Consider the following 24,281-nt stretch of genomic DNA (forward strand, 5'->3'; position numbering starts at 1 on the left):
ACCATAACTTAAAATTATAACATTTGCCTTCTTTTCAAGTGTCTGTACAGTATTTATGAAAATTAAGCCACAAAGAAAATTTCAGTAAGTTACAAAATATGGAAATAATACCCACAACACTCCATGAACATCATCATAAAATTAAAATAACAAAATCAAACAAAACCTTTCTATATAGGCTATTTGTAACTTAACTCCTTTTTTAAATTATCTTTATTGTTAAAGTATTACAGATGTCCCTTGTAACTTAGCTCTTGCTGAAACAACTCTTGGGCTCATCTGAAAAAGTAGAATGACAGCCACACTAGCTTCCATGCTATCATGAATTTGTTACAACAATAATGCATGTAAGCAGGTTTATTCAATGCACCGTTACTTTTTAACCACTGCACTCCAAAATGTTCCCTTCAGTAGGAATCCTCTTTAGACTGCTTCTGTTTTCTCAGTAAAACAGTGAGTAAGGTCATCAGATGAAGGACATGTTAGAAGTTTGAAGAGAGAGAAAAATGTATGAAAGAGTCATGATGAAGAGTTGGAAGAGAGATTGGTGATTATGAACGTAAAGCCTGGTAAGTGTAGAGGTAAGTATGGACAGAGAGAGGGAGAGATAGTGAACACCTGAAAGGAGGCTAGTGAACTACAAGCCCTGGGACAGTTGAAGAATTACCAGTGTGGGGACTAGCAGGAGTAAGCTGGAGGCACTGGAATAAGACATCTGAATTATGGAATTCATTGCAGGTAGGACAATGGGCAAGACTGATTCAAGTAGGATGAAAAACAAGATCTTGGGGAGAGAGATCAAAAAATTGAGAAGCCAAGTATTGGAAGAATTATTAAAGTGGATACTGAAATCATAGAAATATTTGGTTAATGTATATGGGATGGAGTGACAGTGAGCCGGATGCTAACTCCTTCAAGGAATAAAACAGTGATCCTAGGAGCTACAGAAGACAAGAAGGCGAAGAAACAGGTGGTATAGTCTAATGACATACAATTCAAAGCTGAGTGATTCAAAGGAGGAAGGCGTAGAAATAGAGTGTAAATGACAATAGGAAGGAGGATGCATATCCCACTTTCAGCCCAGCTGTACTGGAGACATGGAGGAGAAACAGATCACCCTGTATAGTTACACAAAAAAAGCAAAACCTTGAGTCCAAAATACCGGTCAAGGCCAGATATGGAATATGTTCTTGAATCTAAGTAGTGACTAACAGGGTACATATATTTGTAAACAAATTTTTTTAAAAACTTACAACTGTTTGAAAATTTCATAAAGAATTTTAAAAAAATAAAGTGCCAGAAAAACGAATAAGAGTATTTAAGAATATCATGCAGTCACATGTAGATTGCCACCGACACCTTCACGCATCAGATAATAATCTTTCACAGAAGCCGACAGACTCTCAAGAGCTTCCTCTAAGACTAATACATACAGAGAGACACTGCAGTAAGACTAGGAACAGAACCCTGAAAAATAAAAAATCCTGCCCGGCCAGCATGGCTCAATGATTGAGCATCGACCTATGGTTCAATTCCCCATCAGGGAACATGCCCAGGTTGCAGGCTCAATCCCCAGTATGGGGCATGCAAGAGGCAGCTAGCTGATCAACGAACCTCTCTCACTGCTGATGTTTCTATATATCTCTCCTTCTCCCTTCTTCTTTGAAATCAATAAAAATACGTATTTTTAAAAATCCTGAAATCATGGAATGCATAGTAAAGAGACTGGGTTAGTTTTAGCTCTGAGTCCACAAGTAAAAACCAAAGATGTAGCACCACCTATTGGAATTTCACATATTTAAAAATATTCTCAGTTCTTAGAAAATGTAACTTCTGTAACATTTCCCCACATTTGGCTAAGAAGATAAACTTAAGTATTAAAGTACAAAATCTAACACAAAACCAAAAAAATTATATTAACAAGTATTAATTCTTGGCTTATAATTCTTATTTCAATAACCATTTTGACTAAATTCATATGAAGATTTTAAAGATAAAAATGTGCACAATCAATAAAGACTTTACAGTTACACATTCAAAGTAACTCACAGATATGGTATTCCTGTACGCTGCTTGTATAACCATATATTGCAGAATATCCAAATATTATGATCATGACAACATCTCCACTATCCAGCTCCATAATATGTGCCGAATGCCCCTCCACAGCATACTGCTGCCCGTGCCCAAGAACAGTGGGAGTTTTTGTGCTCCAGGACTGACTATGAATGTTAAAAATCCATAACTCATCTGTGACATTGCCTTCATTTGTTTCAATTCTGCCTCCATACATAAAGATGTTTTCCTGTAAATTAAAAAACAAGTATTAACAAGTATATTTCTTAGCAATATAAATTAAAAATTAGAATGAAGGCTAAATTTAAACATAGTCTTAGCAATCACTCACAACATGCATAAGGCATACTTCCTATTTGTAAAAAGTCAAATGGGAACACATGACTAATGAAAAATAATGCTTTTACTCACAAGAAAGGGGGGGAAATCCATGCTTTCAAAAAGATATTTTAAAAAATTATATTATATAGTCAATTAACCTTTTTTTTTCCAGAGAGGAAGGGAGAGGGAGAGAGAGATAGAAATATCAATGATGAAAGAGAATCATTGATCGGCTACCTCCTCCACACCCCACACCCGGGCATGTGCCCTGACCTGGAATTGAACCCTGACCACCTGGTTCATAGGTTGATGCTCAAACCTCTGAGCTACACCAGCCAGGCAATTAAGCATATTTTTAATTTTCCTAGTTACTGAGTCGCTAGCTGTCACACTGGAATGTTGCCATGGATGTACACTGCTCTGTGCTGTTCTGGATCATTCACTGCTTTCATCAAGCACAGTTCACAAAAAGGTAGACCACGTCTGTGTATTGAATGGAGTACATTTTTATTACCACTTCCCATGGCCATGGGCAGATGCTTTATAGCACTTATAAATTATACAAATAACTTTAATCACATAGGACTAAAATGAATGATGCATAAATAATACAAATCATTACTATTTCAACAACCTAAGAAGAGAAAGGAATTTCTTCAACCTAATAAAGATCATCTAAGAAAAACACACAGCTAATATTATACTGAATGATGAAAGAGCAGACGCTTTCCCACTAAGGTCAGGACTTATATTCCACACTGTACTCGAGGTGTTAGCCTGAGCAAATTGGCAAAAATTGAATAAAGACAACCAGATTGAAAAAGAAGCAAAATATTGTTATTCGTAGAAGATATGAACTTATATATAGACAATACTAAGAAATCTCCCCCCCAAAAAAAAAAACAATTAGAGCTAATAAATGAGTTCAACCACATTGCACAATACAAGATCAATGTGCAAAAACCAATTATATTTCTATACACTTGCAGTGAACAATCTACAAATAAAAATAAGTAAAACAAATTCCATTTCAAATGCATCAAAAAATAAAATACTTGGGAATAAATCTAACAAAAGAAATTCTAAACTTACTCTGGAATCAACAAAAAATTGTTGAAAGAAATCTTTTAATATCTAAATAAATGAAAAGACATCCCATGTTCATGGTTCAAAAGACTTATTAAGAAGGCAATACTCTCCAAACTGAACAACAGATTCAATGCAATCTTTAACAGAATTCCAGGTGACTTCTTTGTAGAAATTGACTAGTTGATTCCAAAATTCACATGAAATTACAAGGCACCCAGAATATCAAAACAATCTTGAAAAAACAAAAAATTGGAGGGCTCACACTTCTCTATGTAAAAACTTACTACAAAGAAAAAGTAACCAAGAGGGTGTGCTACGGGCATAAAGACAGACATATAAATCAATGGAACTGAGAGTCCAGAAATAAATCCATACATAATATGGCCAACTGATATTTGACAAGAGTGCTAAGACAGCCAATGGAGAAAGAATAGTCTCTTTAACAAATGGTGCTAAGAGAACTCTGAATAGTGACATGCAAAAGAATGAACGTGAACCCTTACTGCACACCATATACAAAATTTAACTCAAAATTAATCAAAGACCTAAATGTAAGAGCCAAAGCATACAACTCTTAAAAGAAAACATGGAGTAAACCTTTACGGTCCTGGATTTTTAGGTATGACACCATAATCACAAACAACAAAAGGGGGAAAAGATAAATTGGATTTCATCAAAATTAAAAAAACAAAAAACTTTTGTGCTTCAAACAACACCATCAAGACAATGAAAGCTCACAGAATGGGAGAAAATATTTGCAAATTAAAAGGGACTTGTATCTAGAATACATAAAGAACACTTTACATCTCAATAATAAAAAGACAAATAACCCAATTTAATAATGGGCAAAGGACTTGAATAGACATTTCTCCAAAGAAAATACAGACAGACAGTAAGCACAAGAAATGATGCTCAACATCATTCATCAACAGGGAATGTAATCAACACACAAGAGATATCACTTCTCACTCAATAGGACGGCTATAATAAAAATGACAGATACTAATGAGAGCTGGTGAGAATCCCTAGAAATTAGAACTTTCATACATGGCTGGAGGAAATGTAAAATGGTATAGCCAGTCTGGAAAACCGTGGCAGTTTCTCCAAAAACTAAACATAGAGTTACCATTGGATCCACAATTCCAATACTAAATATACTAGTATACTCAAGAGAAATGAAAGCATATGTCCTCACAAAACCATATACATAAATGTTCATAGCAGCACTGTTCAATAAGAGCTAAAAGGTGAAAATAACCCAAATGTCCATCAATTGATGAAATGATAAACAAAATGTAGTACGTCCATACAATAGAATATTATTTAGACATAAAAATGAAGTACTGATACATGCTACAACATGTAAGTCATAACCCACATAGTACACAATCTCATTTATATGAAATGTCCAGAGTAGACAAATCAACACAGATAGGAAGTAGATTCATGATTGCTTAAGGCTGGGAGGATGAGGAGGTTTGGGGTGATAGGTAAAGGATACAGGGTTTCTTTGTGAGGTGATAAAAATGTTCTAAACTTGATTGCACAAGTCTGCAATTTGGCACAATCTTCAAGAGATGGTTGCACAACTCTGAAAACCATTCAATTATACCCATTTAAAATCAGTGAATTATATCTCAATAAAACTGTTCCAAAAAATAACAAGTGTGGACAAGGACATGGAGGAATTGAAACCCTTGTGCAGTGCTGGTGGGAATGTAAAATGGTGCAGCAGCTGCAGAAAACAATATGGGAATTACTCAAAAAATAAAAATAGAATTATCATATAATCCAGCAATTTCTATCCCAAAAATTGAAAATAGGGACAGGAGCCACATATTTGTACACCTGTGTTGATAGCAGCATTATTCACGATAGCCAAAAAGGTAAAGGCAAACAAGTTATTTATTGATGGGTAAATAAACAAAATGTGGTATGTACATACAAGGGATTATTACTCGGGCTTTAAAAAGAATGAAATTCTGACACACGCCACAATATGGATAAACCTTGGGAACATTATCCTAGGTGAAATAAGCCAGTCATGAAAGAACAAATGCTGTATGAGTCCACGTATGCGAAGTCCCCAGAGTAGTCAAATTCACAGAGACAGAAAGTGAAATGATGGTAATCAGGGTCTGGAGGAGGGGAACTGTTAATGGGTATAAGGCTTCAGCTTTAAGACAAAAAAAGTCTGGAGCTAATGGTGGTGATGGTTGCACAACAATTTGAATGTACCTACCTAATGCCACTGAACTCTAATTAAAAATGGTTAAAAAGGTAAATTTTAATTTTACCACAATTAAAAAGAAAAGTGACTGACCTGATGACTAGGAATCAAGCTAAGGACAAAAACTCAATCTTTGCTTCTTCTCTTGTTCAATGGCAAATCATACTAAAAAATCTATTTTTTATTTTTTACTAAAATAGTATGAGTCTGTGACATCTCAAGTTATTGTGATCCATATGATCTATTGTTCTCATTAGGTGTTTGAAATAAATCTGAGATTTAGTATTTTTTCCACCAAAGTAAACTCAAAATTTTTTTTTAATTTAAAAAACAAGATCCATACCTGATACAAAGCAAGAGAGTGTCCATACCTCTGGAGCGGTCCCCTGGACAGAGTTCCCACATTCCATATACTGTTTTCTAAATTGTAACTAGAACCAAGAAAAGAAATAACTTCATAATCTAAGATTCCTGTTTGGTTTTTCAATCTGCATATGTTTTCTTTGTCTGTATTCAAGTATTCATTAAATTCAAAACAATTAGAACTAACAAGCTCATAATTTCATGTACCATATTAGATGTTTTTCATAAAGACATTCAAGATATACCTACTTTAAATTAGGACTCAACCACCTAAATGTATAGTATACATTAACTTGACTATTTATTATTGGAATTAATTGGCTCAATTGCTTTAATAATTTCAGCCAATTGCTTCACCTAAACAATAGTAAGCTGGTCTATATTTTTAAATAAAAAAAAAGAGAGAGAGAACAGACTGGCAGCTCTCAGAAGGGAGAGGGGTTGGTGAGGTGGATGAAATAGGTGAAGGGATTAAACCAAAAAAAAACCTCATGGAACAGACAGTCAACTAATGGTGATTACCTTTGGGAAGGGGGGTGGAGGCAGGTGGAAGAGGGAGATGATAAATGGTGATGGAAGGAGACTAGACTTTGGATGATGAACACAGAATGCAATGTGCAGATGCTGTGTTGTAGGTTTGTACACTTGAAACCTATATAATTTTATTGACCAATATAACCCCAATAAGTTCAATGAAATAATAATAATAGTAATAATAATAATAATAATAAATTTCACAGAAGCAAAAAAAAGAGCCAGCTCTTTCCTTTGGAAATGGATGGAAATTCTCTCCATTTTTAAAATAGCCATTTGCTTTATGTATTCAATTTTATTCTTTTACATGCATGTAGCTCAGCATTATATAAGTTAACCAAGAAGTACCTATTTCCTACACACAAACATATCTTGTTTTTTTACTTCAAAATAAGATATGTGCAGTATGCATAGGAATTTGTTCATAGTTTTTTTTTTAAACTATAGTCCGGCCCTCCAACGGTCTGAGGGACAATGAACTGGCCCCCTGTTTAAAAAGTTTGAGGACCCCTGCTCTACCCTCACATCTCTTCAATTTGACAAAATATAGAGGGAAGCATCCAGCCAAGAATTGACTAGGACCTTGTTTAAGAAGCTCACTATCAATTATCATCTCTTCTCTTTCTTCCTCCAACTTATCAGGGAAAACAAGCAAGCTCTCTTTACACACAAAAAGGGAAGGTTACCAACAACTGTTTTCAGCATTATGGTTAACTTCTTTCCTACACTGGAATTAGAAGATACGTGTGAATGAAACAAATGAGGGAATAGAATCAATCAGAACATAACTTTCACAGACTCACTCAGCTACGTCTACCTCCCTACCAGCATCTGCACCCAACACACTGCTTTCCACCAAGTTACCGTAAAGGGCCAGAGAGTAAATATCTTGGGCTTTGTGGATCACATTGGTCTTTTGTATTCTTCTTTGTTCTTTCTTATAGCTCATTAAAAATGCAAAAACCATTTTACTTTATTTTCACAGACTTTTCATTTTCATTAATCATAGTTAATTTCCTTTTAGTTTCCACATTTAAAACTCATTTCTTCAGGTTCTTTTCCTATCTTAGCAATTCATTTTAATCCCACCAACTCTCTTTCAATTCTTTCTACTATATTTTATCCATTATATATTGTGTTATAGAATTCTAATTGTCTACTTAAATATGTACCTAAAACTTTCTCTCTCCCTACAGAAATTATTTATTTTATACTTTAATTCGAGTCATATTCAATCATAGTTTTAAAGCAATCTCCTCTTATAAGCAGTAGAATTTGAAAATACCCAATATTACTAGGACTAATATTGTCAGTGGATAGGGCTACCAAATACAATTGAGGATGCCCAATTAAATCTGAATTTTATATAAACAACAAATAATTTTTTTAGTATAGGCAGAACTCATAAAATATTTGGGACAAAATCAAAAAAGAATATTGCAAGGGTCTGCTTATACTGAAAAATTATTCATTGTTTATCTGAAATTCAAGTTTTACTGGGTGTCCTGTGTATTTCTCTGCTGCATCCGGCAACCTATTGGGTACACACCATTATGGTTTATTGTCTAGGGTCAGTTCTGATTGGATGGTGCCCAAGTTGTACCAGTTGTTACATATTATGAGTATCACTCCTGAAAACAACATTGATAATCAAATTATTCTTCTTTTTGCTCTTTTGTTCTGTTATTGAATGTTCATAAAATACAATCACCAGCTGAAATAAATCAGGTAAGCTGCCATCTGTGTCGTCCCTGCATCATCCAATCATGCAGAGGATAATCTCCATGGAGACATCAGCAAAGGAGTGATCTATTTTACAATGCAGGCACTCTCTCCCAACAAACGCTTGTAAAATCATTTCAAAGTCAGAAAGTTCAGAAAAATTAATTTACAGGTCAGAATTTTTATATAGGCAATTACACTTCATTCTGAAAACAATATTATGTGGCAGGACTCGTAATGTCTGATACAGGCCTGGCCTCACCTTACTTTAATTAATATTTTCTTACTCAGAATTTATTAAAAGCACTCTAGAGAGGTAATGAAATATCTATACAAAACAAACCTATATGCATAATGACAAATATTTAACGATGGATATATTGAATTCATAGGTTCTCAAATCAAGTTCCATGTAACAAATAGATACTATCACAAAAATATTCATAAATTTTGGCAGCAATAAAATAGGCGTTTAGGATAGTCCTATTACCAAAAAATCAGCTTAAATAATAGATTGTAAAAATCTGGAAAACACACTTACTTCAGGACCATTTGAAAAGAACTGTAGTTAAAACTATATCCACCAATCACCCACATAAACTTCCCGTGTAAAACCGCTTTATGGGAAGCCCGACCTACGGAAGGACTGAAGGGTTTGACATTTGGCAGAATCCAGTACGACTCAGTGGAAGGAACATTCAAAGAGCAATCAGGACCTATAAAAAAAAAATCAAACAACACAATGCGTTAAACAAAGAACTTAGATTATAAACCAGAATATATGGATGAAGAGAATTAGTAATTCAATGCTCATCATAGTAATAAGTGTACATAATAAATGATCTAAACTACAACTTACAGGGGAAATTCTAACATGAAATGGAATGCCTACAGGGAGCCAAATCATATACTCAATCAGACTTAGATACGTTCGAATAAATATCACAAAATCTGAAATAATCCTAGTTCTATCACTTACTAGACATGTGACTGAGCAAGTCTGCTTATCTCTCCCATCATCAAATCTTCATCGATAAAACAGAAATAACAATCCCCTAACGGTGATTATAAATATTTAATTTTTTAAAAGACAGTGGAGATGAAAGCATTTACAAAGTGTAAACTACTAAGCTAATATAAAAATAAAAATTACATTTTTTCTTAGCACTATTAAGAATAACCAAAATTGTTATCAGTAGGGAGTGCTTATTATCCTCAAACAGAAAAAAATATTATGTATAATAAACTTATTTTAATTAGGCCAGGATAACTTAAATACTATAAGTAGAAAACACTGCCTTTTCCTGTCCATATTCGTGGTGTTACTCCTGAGTCTTGGTTACCTCATCTGTTAAATGTAGGAGACTGGCCTAGATCAGTGTTTCTCAAACTTAAGTAATGGAAGGAATGCTCCCAAAGGAATATATTTTCACTAAACTTAAAGGCTCGTAAATGATGTATTTTAATCCTCACCCGAGGATATGTTTTTATTGATTTGAGAGACAGAGGAAGGGGGAGAGAGATAGAAACATCGATGGGAAAGAGAAACATCAAGAGGTTGCCTGCACGTATGCACCTCGATCAGGAATCAAACCCACAACCTAGGCATGTGCCCTGACTGGGAACTCGCAACCTTTAGGTGTACAGGACAATACGCCAACCACCTGAGCAGCCACCCGGCCAGGGCTTGTAAATGATTTTTAATTCTAATGAAACTCAAATATGCTCAAACAAAATCTAAACATAAACTCCTTACATTTAAAGTTCTTTTATAAATATAAAATCAGCATAAATTTATAAATTATATGTACATGTAAACAAACTTTTAAAAACAATAAACTTAATGTTTACTTCATATGATAAATGATACTGTTTTGCTCACACTAAATCATTGGTCCCAGGATGAAGTGATATTAATTTTTATAGTATTTTTTCCCACATAACTTTAGGATATCTACATTATTTTGACAAGATAATTTTGCCATCACTTTTCTTTCTTCTACCCTTTATAAACCTTTTTAATTCATACATTATGCCATATCAGCATTTGACCTTTGCTTGTCACCAAAGCATCAGCACATTTCCATAATTTTCTTTTTAGCCAATAATAAGAGATACTACTTGATCCTAATTTAGTCAATACAGAGGCTGGCATTGCAATCAAGTGCATCTCTTTACTCAACTATGAGATCAATGACTTGATCTTAAATTTGCTTATGCCAAAAAATTATAGATTATCATTGAATCACAAAATTTTAAACTTCCAAAATGACCCTAATTGGAGAAACATTATTCCATACAGTTTTCATCTATTATCTGTTCACTCCCCATTCATTCATTCATTTATTCAACTCATTCATTCACCCTCAAAGTCCTTTCCAAAGCTTACATTCTATGAGTCTGTATTTTTTCAAGTGCAACTAAGTACACCCTAGATTATCTCTTTGATAATGACACAATCCTTTAAGTCAGATATTTAAAAATGTATTATTTTTGAATGAAAACTCTCTGACCCATTCTATGGCAATCGAAGAAATTAAAGGAACACACTTATTAAAAAACAAAACAAAAAAACCTTTTTAACTACAATTCTGAATCACTTAGAACTCATTTAACTTGGGGTAGCAAACAATAGCCCATGAGCAAAATCCAGGCAAACCCCTGTTATTCTAGATAAATTTTAATTAGAACACAGTATGCTCATTCATTTAAGAACTGTCTATGGCTGCTTTTGCACTACACCAGCAGAGTTGAGTAGTTGCAACAGAGATCATACGGTCAACACAGCCAACAATATTTACTATATGGCCCTTGACAGAAACATTTGCCAACCTCTAATTTAACTGAAGAGAAATGAGAGCAGATGGACATTATATGTAACTAATATATCTACTGGTATAAGTTTTGTTTTCTTTTTTTCCTTTTCATTGGATTTATTGGGGTGACACTGGTTAACAAAATTATATATGTTTCAGTTGCACAATTCTACAATGTATCATCTGTACACTGTAGTGTGTGTTCACCACCCCAAGTCAAGTCTCCGTCCATCACCATTTATCCCCACTATATCCTCCTCCACCTCCCTCCCCCAGCTACCCCCTGCAGTCACCACCCTGTTGTATTTTATTTTCTTAAAAAGGAAATATGGATTTATTTTAAATCATGTAAGTCAGGAATAGTAAGCAAATAGGGTAAAATATTAATAACAGGTGAACTGGTTAAAGGACATTTGAATATTCTTTGCTATTGTTATTCTTGAAATTTTTCTATAAATTTGAAATTCTTTGTAAATAGAAAGTTAAAAACTGTTAACATCTGAAAGCACAGAGTCAGATGCAGTCAAATAATACCAGGGTATTTCTTGACAGTTTGATAGGGATTACCGGCATGTAAAATTCTTAAGAGAGTTGGGGATATATTGAAATCAGTAGTATCTTTATGAGATCTTCACTACAGCAAAATATTTCAGAGCAAGGCTGTGGAAAGCTGAGTACTGGCCCCCAAAGATAGCCGGGTTCTAATCTCTGGAACCTGGGGATGTTACCTTATCTGGCAAAGGGGCTTTGCAGATGTGATTAACCCTTTTCGGTCCAAACTCGAGGCTGACTCGACAGACCAGGTGCTAGGAGCAGATTCAACGTCGAGTAATAAGAACATTAAAAAGTTCAACATTCAATCCTGTCAATTAATTTGGACCAAACTGCTTGAATTCCAAAAATAACATTGGACCGCAAAGGGTTAAATTAAGGATCTTGAGCTGGGCAGTTTCTGCTGGATTATCTAAGTAAACACAGGTGTCCTACAAAGAGAGGGAGATGTGACCACAGAAGAAAAAGCTATGGCCGCTGATGCAGGACCCTGTGCGGCACGTTTTGAAGAGGGAGGAAGGGAAAGGAGGCCAGGAGAGTGGTGGGGACTGCAGCTCTAGCAGCTGGGAGAGTCCAGGGTGCAGGTTCTTTCCAAGCCTCCAGGGGGGTGTGGCCCTGACAACACCCTGACTTTGGCCCAGAGAAACCAATTTCAGAACTGTAACCGCCAAATGTTAAGTTGTATAAGTTATTGGAAACTGATACCTAATAACTAATTTAATTTATTTAAACTAAATATTATTTAATACAGAAAACAGAATTACAAAGATTTTTTTAAATCTAAAATGACTCATTTTTCTACACAAAAGAAAATAGCAGTCAATATTCTTCTTTTATCTTTGTTGCTACCACATTTTATGTAACTCCTAGAGATTATTAAAAAAAAATAGTCTATACCCAAACTCTACAGATTGTCTTTTACTCTCATAAGCTCATAAATAGAATGGAAGTTTTATGAATAGAACTTAAAGTTTAAAGGAAGATTGAATGTCTTAATTTGTAGCTTTCTGCATTCTATGACAAATGATTTGAAATGTAAATTTACAAAATGAATATTAATTTAAAACACAAATGAATATAAAGAACGCTTTATAAACACAAAGCCTTAGCCATGCATTAAAAATCGAACATTGAAATCTACATTTAAAGCCATCTGAGACTCCCTTTTTTAAAAAAAAAATTTTTTCATTTATTCAGAGAGGAAGCGAGAGGGAGAAAGAGACAGAAACATCAACGACAGAGAATCATTGATTGGCTGCCTCCTGCATGCCCCCTACTGGATGGAGATCCAGTCTGCAAGCTGGGCAATATGCCCTGACCTGGAATCCAACTGTGACGTCCAGGTTTATAGGTAGACGCTCAACCACTGAGCAACACAGGCCAGACCCAAGACTCCGTTTTTATAAACATGTCATGGGAAGCCTTCTGAGGCAACCTCTCTGCGTGACCCCTGCACCACTTCCATCCATCAGCACGGGAATCTCCCCAAGGTAGGCAGACCTCGGCTGCCTCGAAAAGGATGTCATAAAATGATTCACATCACAGTGGGTTTTCATAAAGATTTAATATGCCACCTTTTCCACGGGTTATGTGTAGTTTAATAATCCAAACAGCATAAATGAATTTCTAATGCTGTAACTTCAGGCATTAGTGACAGGCCGCAGAGAGACAGATCTTGTGGGGAAAGAATGTAGAATTATGCACGGATCACACTGAACTGTGTATCTCCAGCCCCACAATCTCTCTTAAATTCCAGACGTGAAGTCAAACTACCTTCATGACATTTCCACTTGGGTGTCTAATGATCATCTCAAAATTAACTCATCCAAAACTAAAATCTTGACGTTTCTCTCCCAAATCTGCTCCTTCACTGGTGTTTATCATCTCGGTAAATGGCACTTCATTCGCCCAGTTGCTCTGGGCAAAGACCTTGATTCTATTCTTGAGTTCTCTCTTCCTCCCACACCCAAACCCAATCCAGCAATAAATCCTGGACTGACACCATGAGGTATGCAGGGACACAGCCTTTGTGACTGTTCAAACATGGAAATGCTTCAATGAAGTGGGTGCTGCCTTCCCTTCCCAGCTGCCCTGGCCCCTCCGGAGGTGACACAGACCACAGACCTCCCAACAATGAACATCTAATGGCCAGCACGGCTCATCCAGGACCCTGCTCCAGGCCCAAGGTCAGCACCCATTCTGACTGTCTGAGTATCCCTACCTTACAATTATAAATATTTTTACATTCTATCACCTCTAACAGATTCCAGCAACTGATCTCTTCCTTTACAACTAACCCTACTCCAAGCCACCAGCCACTCTGACCTGGACTATTACAATAGTCTCCACACGGGTCTCTTTATTTCCATTCCTGTTCCACAAGGCAACCAGAATAACTAGAATTATTAATGCCCTCCTATCATTTCCTATTCGAAATCTTTCCATAATTTCCCATCAGACTTAAAATAAAAAATCCTTAATATAGCCTTCAACCCCTACATGACTGGCCTCGGTGTATACTATTGGATGACTGAATGAATGAATAGAACCTTAGAGCTATAAAAGGTTAGGAGCATGAGCAGGTAGCAAACCTAGATTTCCCACTTATTAGCTGTGAAACGCAGGATGAGTTCACTTCTCCAAGCTTCAGTTTAATCGTGGAGGTCACTCCTAGAAGAACAGAGGATTCTGTGATGATAAAATGAGATTGTACTTAATACCTAATACTATAACAAAAGCTTCATAATAGTAACTTAATTGTTATTATTAAGTAAATCCCCTCATTTTATACACAATTATACTAAGTATATTTAAGTCTACAGGCAAAATAGGTTAATAAAGACTAGTCTTATCAGATATTATATATATACCTGTCCCCCAAAAAAGTAAAATTTCAAGCAAAAAAAAAAATCAATCCTATAATCACAAACCCAATTGGCAAATAATTGCCAAAGACAAAACCTAGAATAAAGAAAGTACTACAAAGTTTGAAAGGTTTTCCAAAGCAATCCCAGAACTACTGACTTACATTCTTTCTTCCTTCCCCACATTATAACTACAAGCTGTAACTGTTTTACAGTAGAAAAAGTTTCTCTAAAGGAATCTATGGTTGATTTTATAATGGAAATGGAAATCAGTACAAAAATTGTATTTATTTTACACAAAATAACTTTGTTTCCATAAAGAAGGATAAAAAATGCAATGACTTCAAGTGAGTGAAACAGTAATTCTCCTAAGGTGCCCCACATTTATGAACAGATGAATATACTGATGTCTAATGTTACTAGAAAAACTACAACTGCTAAGTAAAAAGATGCAGAATGGAAAACCTAGCAGTAAAATTTTATCTCCTCCAACAATGAGATAAATATTTACTGATTAATATTTTAATAGCAGGCTTTGATTTCTGAAAGCAAGAAAGGGTCTGAGTGGAGTCTCCTTATATCACTTAAAGTAGGAAAAGAAACCAAAACGTGACCCAGTCAAAACAGGGATGTTCAGGGAGAAAAATCTTACTCCAGAATTTGAGACTTCTTTTTGACAGTTTTGGCTCATACCTTCAAATTCATATTTAATTTATGCCATCATGAGAAAATATATATTTCTTTTCTATCAAGGCACATATGTAAAAGGCCAAATTTTATTTATCTTCTTTTTGCAGTTCTCAATTAAAAATGTACATAAATACTGCCAACTTTGAACTATATCAAATGCAGGTTGTTAGGCTGTATTTCTGTAAATAACTCTACACCTTAGATACACTTCTGTTACTTTAAATAACTCTAACAACAGAAAAAAAAATATATATATACTCTCTAACTGTATCCCTAGGGTTAGGATATCAGTTAGATTCTTTGGTTTTAAGCCACAGAAACTAATTTTGGCTAGGAAAAATGGGACTTTATTGAAAAAATATGGAGAAATTCAGAGAATTCTAAAAAGAAGCTGAAAAATTGAGATTAAAGTAGGCAGGTATCTGGAAATCTCATACCATCAAGACTACTCTCAATGAGTGAAAGGCAATTTCCTAAACAGAAATTGGATCACTAACAGAAGGGAGAAATACGCTGAGAAAGGAGATTTTAAGAGAAGTATATGTAACTTACCTGTAACAGTCCAGAAATAGTCTTATGATTTAATATTTGTAATGAATCTGAAGTGCTCCAATAACAGGCAAAATAGGATAACATCAATGCAAGAGTTCTATCTTCTAACATCATTAGAGAAATTTTATTTTGTTTCAAGCTCCATTCTAAACTTTCTTTAGGCCATAAACCCAATCTCTAAAGGCCAGGAATCCATTTTAATGTGTTTTAAATGTCTACATCTACTTTGAAAATATTTTAATTTTAAAGAACAATGAACTGTGTGAGTGGTAAACATTAGATTTGGTATGTCCCAAGAATACTTGGTTCTTACAGTTTAGATCAATTATCCTATATAATAAAAGGCCAATATGCAAATTGACTGGCAGAACGACTGGTCGCTATGACACGCACTGACCACCAGGGGGCAGATGCTCAATGCAGGAGCTGCCCTGGTGGTCAGTGCGCTCCCACAGGGGGAGCACCGCTCAGCCAGAAGCTGGGCTCACAGGCTGGAGAGTGCAGCAGTGGTGGCGGGAGCCTCTCACACTTCTGCAGCAGCACTAAGGATGTCTGACTGACAGCTTAGTTCCACTCCCTGGGGGCTCCCAGACTGTAGAGGGTGCAAGCCGGGCTGAGGGACAGCCCCCCCCCCCCCCCCCCCCAGTGCACAAATTTCATGCACCGGGCCTCTGGTATTCTTATAGGATGAAAAGAAACTGCCCTTCTATCAGCAAAGTTCAGTGGTTTCCAACTTATTTTTCAATTGTGGAAGGCTTAAAACAAAGCTCAGCAGACTTTGCTTCTGATTAGTTGAAAATGACAAGCATAGAGTTAGCTAGGATTGAGAGCAGGATTTGCTCATCCTGCTTATCTAAGTCAGAAGCAACAAAACAAGTGGCTTTAAGTATTCAGGAATTAGGTAAACTTCTAAAAGAAAGGAACCTAGGTGTGAATTGTGTTGGGACCCAGAGTTCTTATATATTATCCTAAAGTAACTAACTATGTCCTAACATGTTATATGACTGAGTGAGAAAGATTTCTTTAGGATTAAAATATTTATGCGTTTGAGTTTCTACTTTTCTAAAACAAACAAAATTACCACGTTTTTACAACTTGAATAATGCCGTGGAGCTGAAGTGTGTTCTGGTAGCCAATACTGCCACCCAATGGCAAGTGTTAAAATTTAAAACCAAAGGATTGCAACAAATACAAGACAAAGGACCCAAGAACCAGATGCTCAAATTCTATCATTTCTCTCAATATTTAAAATTATGTTTTCTATGTCAAGCAAATGACATAATGTACTGGAGTACTAGTCTTCTAAAACATCTATCTTGAACGGCACTAGCAATCTAACACATCTCCATTCATTCAATCAAAAAAGGAAAAAATTGACTATATGTCAGGGACTACAGAAAGTGCTGAGGACACAAAGGTGATCAAAACATAATCATTCTTAACTCATGGAGTTCATATGCCAGTAGGAAAGATAATCAAAGGATCGCACAAACCTAAATGTGACAGATGCTATAAATTAATTAGGGGCCTATGAAAGCATATACCAGGGGGACCTAACCTGGTCTTAGACTGTTAATGGGGTGAGGCTATTCCAGGAGGAAGTTCAGAAATGAGAATGGCATTGAAATAGTAAGGGAGGGAGAACATGCAGGAAACTGAAATAAGTCCAAATAAAGCGTGACTTTAAATGAAGAATCAGAGGCACCACACAAAACTATCAAATAACGTGACATAATTTAAAGGCTGAAAACACCAAATCCTTATACGAGAACTGTGTCGGAGCTGGCTAGGTTGAAAAGTAGTAGTGGAAACATAAAGAATATTCTACAGACAGTAAAAAGGACTGAACGATAGCACTGAGCAGGATATCTGGAATAGGAAAGGAACGGGGAGCATCTTCAAATGGTTAAGTGACTATCTTGTATAGAGAAGATGGGAACCTGTTTTGCACCTGTATAGAATAAGGGGGAAAGTTTTGCTGTAATGGATTAAGAAAAAATCATCCCCGGAAGACTGCTGGTTTGTGTCTTTTCAACCTGTCCAATCTTACCATAGATTTCACGTTGCTAAGTTTTTCCGAGTAGACGAGAGAGAACCACTGAGCCCATTCCTTGTCAATTATGATGATGATCTACACTTTAAATATTTTATGTAAATGTATTTGTTCAGAAGATTCCAATCATTTGTCTGGGAAAATCTCTCATTATGTGAATTTTGTTTCAGATACAGGATCCCTTCGCACTACACAAATCAGGAAAGTTAAATTCTCTATTTCTGTTTCTCTAGGCAGCCATGGCACAGGTAAGACAACCTAGGTTTAGCCCAGCAGATACGACCCGGCAGGATTTCAAATCTTCCCACGTGACACAAAGATGTGGGGACACCTTAGAACTGCTTCTCTCTATGCCTGCCCCTCTCCAACCACGGTTTCTCTAGCCTTCCAGCCTCCTGGTGAGCCACTCAATATCCTGCGTATGAGTGAGGGTGCAGATTCAGAGAATCAAAAATAAGTTGCTTAGCCCGGCCGGCATGGCTCAGTGGCTGAGCGTCAGCCTATGAACCAGGATGTCACGGTTTGATTCCCAGTCAGGGCACGTGCCAGGGTTTCGGGTTTGATCCCCAGAGTGGAGCTTGCAGGAGGCAGCTGATCAATGATTCTCTCTCATCACTGATGTTTCTGCCTCTCTCACCCTCTCCCTTCCTCTCTGAAATCATTACAAATACTTTAGAAAAACAACAACTAGAGTTTAGAGGCCTTTTGCCGAGAGAGGCTTGTTACCCACTTTGCATTCCAGAAAGAACCATAGACTGAACTTTCAAGCGTCTGCAGTCTGCCCTGCCTGTTCATACCATCTGAGTCACCCACTGCAGAGAAGCTCCTTGCTCCATCATCCTTACTATCCTTTAACCAACAGACTGTGACCCGGCCTGACCAATCAGAACGGCACAGACTATACCCCTCATTTACATCTGCAGCAACCAACCTGAACTGACCAGACTTGAAGTCCTCATGTGCATAACAGACCTGAATGGGGAGTGGGTGGGAACTTGCTCCATGAAAGACCTGCTCTCCTTTGTCTGGGTCGGGAGGGGGTGTGGAATTGACTAGGTATGGAGTTGCTTTGAAAGTCAATGTTCTACTGTATTCTGTACATCCTATATAATAAAGAGGTGATATGCAAATTGACCCTCATGCCATAACGCCATCACAAGATGGCGGCAGGCACAGCGGAGGTAGGGCCAGTGGCCACTTCGCACAACTTCTCCCGGGGTTTCCGTGGCCCCGAGTGCGCGCCACGGGGAGAGGGCCATCGACTTCTGCACATGGCCCGGAGATGGGGCACAGGGGCGTCACTCCAGGACTTGGGGCCGTCCTGTAGTGCACCAGCCACATGGGGTGAGACTTCGGGACTCGAGGCGGTCCCATGGCATGGGGGAGGAGGAGGGGGTCCCGGGTCTTGCGCGATTTCGCACGACGGGTCACTAGTATGAACATAAAGGCTTCTCAAAGTTGCCTTTTTCCCTCCTTTGACTTAATAAGATGTTTACAAACTTTATTATGTGAAAAATGTCACAGAAGCTGATTAGTCCACACAGGTCCCCATCCTTTAAGTAATCTCTTTAATATGCATATATCATTGCCACATCTATACATGACAAAAGTAAACATCAGACAATGAACTTGTGTGCTTTTCAAACTGCCGCATTTAGCATTTTCTATTTTCTCTGGTACTTTTGTTTTAGGGTTTTGTAAGTGCTTTCTACAGGAAAAGGGGGACAATTGACTCTAATGGTGCTTCTATCCTTAATATATACTTCTGTGTGATCTGGGAAAATGCTTCAAATGATTTTAAAAAGTGACAGCAGATAGTTAAGAAAGAAAGAGTTAGATGAGAAAGTTCAAGGGGGAAGTAGAGTGTTGGCTGAGCAGCAGTCTTAGGAGGGGGTTCACAGTCAAACCAACCTGAGAAAACGAGATGTGAGGACCAGTGGGACAAGCATACAGAAATATTAGGAAGGGAATTCAAGACTTGACAGCAAGCTACGCTTTTCCTCTGTGTTCTCATAAAAAAATCTTAATTTCCAGGACACAACACTTTGTTTTGTACATTAGCATAGAACCAAACAGAACAACTAAAGTTAACCAACATAAAAGATCCTATATAATAAAAGGGTAATATGCAAATTGACCGAACATCAGAACGGCCGGTCGCTATGACATGCACTGACCACCAGGGGGCAGATGCTCAACACAGGAGCTGCCCCCTGGTGGTCAGTGCGCTCCCACAGGGGGAGCACCACTCAGCCACAAGCCGGCTCACGGCTGGTGAGCACAGTGGCAGTGGTGGGAAGTGGGCCTGAGCTTTCAGTCGGACATTCCCCAAGGGCCCCCAGACTGCTAACAGCGCAGGCCAGGTTGAAGGGACCCACCCCTCCCAACCCACCAGTGCACGAATGTCGTGCACCTGGCCTCTAGTTAAAATATAATAGCAGTAGCAACAACCTGTTGTTTTTTAACCCAAAGAATCCGGTTTCAAATAACACATTCCAAAAAACTGCCGGACTCTGAATCTCAGAAGCGTGCCTCCTTAGCTCTCATTTTCAAATATCTCTAGTTCTGTCATCACTCCCCAGATGTCCTGGAAACAAATCTCTTTTTTTCCCTCCGTGATTCCTCCACATTCTACATCTCTGAATTAAAAACCTCATTTTCCCACTAATAACTTTGGTCATAATCCCAACTTCCTTAAACACAGACTCAGGGATCGGGTTTGAAGCTCAAAGGACCGTCTGCACACGGCCTGTCCCGAAAGAAGCACAATCTCCCTTTCAGCAAGCACCCCGCTCCCTCAAACACCCAGCTCAGCTCAGAGACCAAGGCTGTCATTGGTAAGGATCAGTACCAGTACAGACTGTGTTTGATATCTATCGTATTTCACAATTATAAACAATACGTGTCTCTCTATAACACTATTCCTATTATCACTGCTTTTGCATCCCCATTTCCATTTGCTTATAGACATACAAGAATCGGGAATGTTTATCATTTGAGGCATTACTGAGGAGAATAATAAAATGCGAAAGGCCAATAAACCAAAGCCAGAAAAGCAAAAGATAATATTCTGAACCAGATCTATATGACAAACCAAAAAAAAAAAAAAATACAGCGTTTCAAAGGGTTAATAAAAGTAAAGAACAGAAAAGCCCAGATATGTCCACAGAGAACAGTATGAAATAAGTGTCCCCTTGTGTTTCCAAGGCTGGTGAAATAAAATGAAGAACGAACGGCAGTTTGAAAAGCACCACGTGTATGAGCTATACCTGGACGTCTCAAGTCTTAATTCAAATGTATTCTTGATACACCATTCTCTCCTTAGAAAAGAAGATTATTTTAGTTTCAAGACTGAAATGAAAAGAAAAAGATAACCTCCAGGCACTTTTTAGAAGGAAGGTCACAAATTATTAAAATAGCCACTTAATAAGAGACACGACCCTATAATTAAAGAACATTAAGAAATTTGTATCTGTCATAATCATACTAGGCAATCAAATTCAATTCAGTAAGTAATCACTGGTATTTTGTGTGGTTGGAGTAGCTGATTTTTTTATGAGATAACATGGGTTGAAGATGGGCATAATTTATACAGAGCCTAATAATTCCTTGAAGTACTCAGCATACTCAGTAGCACGTTTTTAAAATGTATCTCAAGAATGATGAATACGACTATGAGAACCACATTCCCTTTGGTTTTTCCTTAGATAGGTCTGATAGCAACTACTGCTTATTACTACGACCAAATTATAACAGGTGAACATGTCACTTCCTAATATGTATTTCCTGAATCAAAGTTCCCTTATCAACAGGATTAGTATGTTTGCACAAAGCAATCTCTCAATATGTAAATATAATTAGCACATAGGAAGCCACAGATGGGTGGGTATAGGAATAACAGGCCTATCTCTTCATTTAATTCCATAATGACAAAATTTATTATTTTACACTCAAATACTTAGGTGGACTAAAACTCTTCAACATAGTCCAAAAGTAATCTTTAATGATAGATATTTATAAAAATTATTTAGAAATGCTTCCTCGGGAATCTTTTGCAATAAGCAGCTGAAATACTCTTTATTTTTGTTTGTTTTATTTTATTTAAATTCTTTATTGTTTAAAGTATTACATACTAGCATGTCTCCTTTTACTCTTATCATCAACTTTTTAAATATGCTGAGTTTTTAAAATAGCCACAGGAGGGCAGTATTTCCTAAAACATAAGTTTAATATAGGCATATATTTTTTTTGCAATAAACTGCTAGACATCACAAATCAAATTTGAATGCAGCACGTGTTAAATTCGGGCAACAAAAAAATCACAGAATATCCTAATGATCACACACCTACAATTTAAAAAGAGCTTCATATATAACTTCCCTTGATTCTCAAAACAGCACATAGACAAAATCTATACCAATAGTATTTTGAAGAAGCAAACTATTGAGTTGATTATTAACTGAACATTCAAAAAACAAAACAAAGAAATGAGATTGGGGTGTTGCAAACTATAGCAAAACAGACGAGTGTAGATTCGCGTTAATCTCTTAGACATATGAATCCGTTTCCAAATCATGACACCATGCATGCTTACCTTGCCAACTATCATTGCAGACACACAGTTTTTCCCCTGTGAGGTCACAGTACCCGTGGTCAGGACTGCCGCAATTGGCTTTACAGTAGGGAATATCACAGGCCTCGCCCTTCCAGTATTTATCACATTCACAGTATACTTGACTTGGAACGGAGACACTCGTTGTACACTTCCCATGGCCAGAGCAATTGTTAGGACAAGAGTTGATTCTGTAAAACATAATTCATATATGTTCAAACTCAAGAGTGAAAAAGAAGTCTGGTTGATATTTTGTAGGCTTTGTAATTGTATGTCTTCTTATATATTTAACACAATTTCACAATGTGATATCAACTTTTTATTCTGTACCCTTTTACCCCTAATGCAATTCAGCTACATTTATTTTCAACTGGCCTTAGTTCATCCAATGAGTTTATATGGCCACAGACACGTCAAACTTCCGAGGGCTACACAAGCAACATCTGCAGATACATGTAGTTAAACATACAATGCTCTATAAAGGCTTAAGAATGCAGATGTTTTGAATATATATTTTACAGAAAAAAATTAAATTCATGAATACTTGAAGTTACATGAGAAACCAAGATATAATTTGGTTGTATAATATTTAAATAGCATGCTACCATCTATACGCCGTTATACAGAAACTAGAGGCCCGGCACACAAAATTCATGCTCAGGTACAGTCCCTAGGCCTGGCCTGCAATCAGGGCCATCTTCCCCGGCTGCGCGCAGCTGGCCCTGCCCCCTGCCGCCACCCACCCCAGCTCCCCATTTGCCATCGGGCAATCGGAGTCTAACAGCCGGGGGAAGGGATCAAGCGGTCGGCCGTTCCTGCTCACTTGCCAGCCCCATCCCCGCCGCGGGTCGCCCTCTGTGTGTGTGGGGGGGGGGCGACTGGCAGGGGGGGGGCCTTGGCCTGGTGCTACCCGTGTCCCCTGCCACCCACGCCCAGTTCCCCATTCACCATCGGGCAATAGGAGCCTGCCAGCCAGGGAAAGGGACCAAGAGGTGGTCAGTGCGCCTCACAGTGAGTGGTCGAGTGGTCGTGCTGGTCATTCTGCTGTTAGGGTCAATTTGCATATTACCCTTTTACTATATAGGATGAGATGTTTGTCAAATATTATTTTAAGGCTCTTAACTGATTAATAGAGTCTATTGAATATTTATTCTCCCTTGTATACATACTTGAGACAAATCAACTCTATAATAAATTGCTGATTCAAGATATTTAGAATGTTTTATTCCCGGTGAAAAATTCTCTACACTTATAAAGAAATATCATTCTCTACACTTGTAAAGAAAAGGGGAGAAAATGTATGGAGTTCCTCTGTGCTGTTCTAGTAATGGCATCAGAAAGTGTCTCTGGCTATTTCCCTTCACCCTTGGACTCCAAGATTTTTTTTAAAATGGATATAGTGTCAGACACATAGTAGATGCTCAATAAACATTTTATTTTAGAGGAGACAGTGATGTAGTCATTACCTTATCTATGAAAGCCTCAATTCCTCCCTGTGTAAAATGGGGGAAATGCACACATGTCAGAATTGTTGGGGTGAGAAATAAAGAATATAGTGTACACAGAGCATCCAGTCTGGTCTGGACACAGAGGACTGCGAACACAGCCCCCACACCTGGAGCACAGGAGGGCAGAGGAGTTCCTGCTACGAGAAATGTTACCCTAGTTAATATTTGTTCACTTAATCATTTACCAATAATTTTAAATTTCATAATTAATTTTCAACCAAACTTAACGTGCTACCAATGTCCCGAAACTTAGGATTGATCCTAATGTGAGCTCAGACAGGATTCTGAGGCATGTTATT

At 37.2% G+C, this 24,281-nt stretch overlaps 1 protein-coding gene across 1 annotated transcript in view; it reads right to left on the minus strand.

Moving 5' to 3' along the window:
- ATRNL1 (attractin-like 1) overlaps positions 1-24,281 on the minus strand; it is a 428,818-nt gene that overhangs the window by 396,637 nt on the left and 7,900 nt on the right. The window contains exons 4-7 of the mRNA XM_014546342.1: positions 22,457-22,665; positions 8,877-9,051; positions 6,060-6,147; positions 2,050-2,305 (exon numbers count right to left, since the gene is read on the minus strand). Of these exons, the coding sequence (XP_014401828.1) occupies positions 2,050-2,305; positions 6,060-6,147; positions 8,877-9,051; positions 22,457-22,665 (728 nt within the window). The remainder of the gene's footprint in view (positions 1-2,049; positions 2,306-6,059; positions 6,148-8,876; positions 9,052-22,456; positions 22,666-24,281) is intronic.

This window comes from Myotis brandtii, unplaced genomic scaffold (genome assembly GCF_000412655.1).
Source record: "Myotis brandtii unplaced genomic scaffold, ASM41265v1 scaffold441, whole genome shotgun sequence".
In the NCBI taxonomy this organism is placed as follows: Eukaryota; Metazoa; Chordata; class Mammalia; order Chiroptera; family Vespertilionidae; genus Myotis; species Myotis brandtii.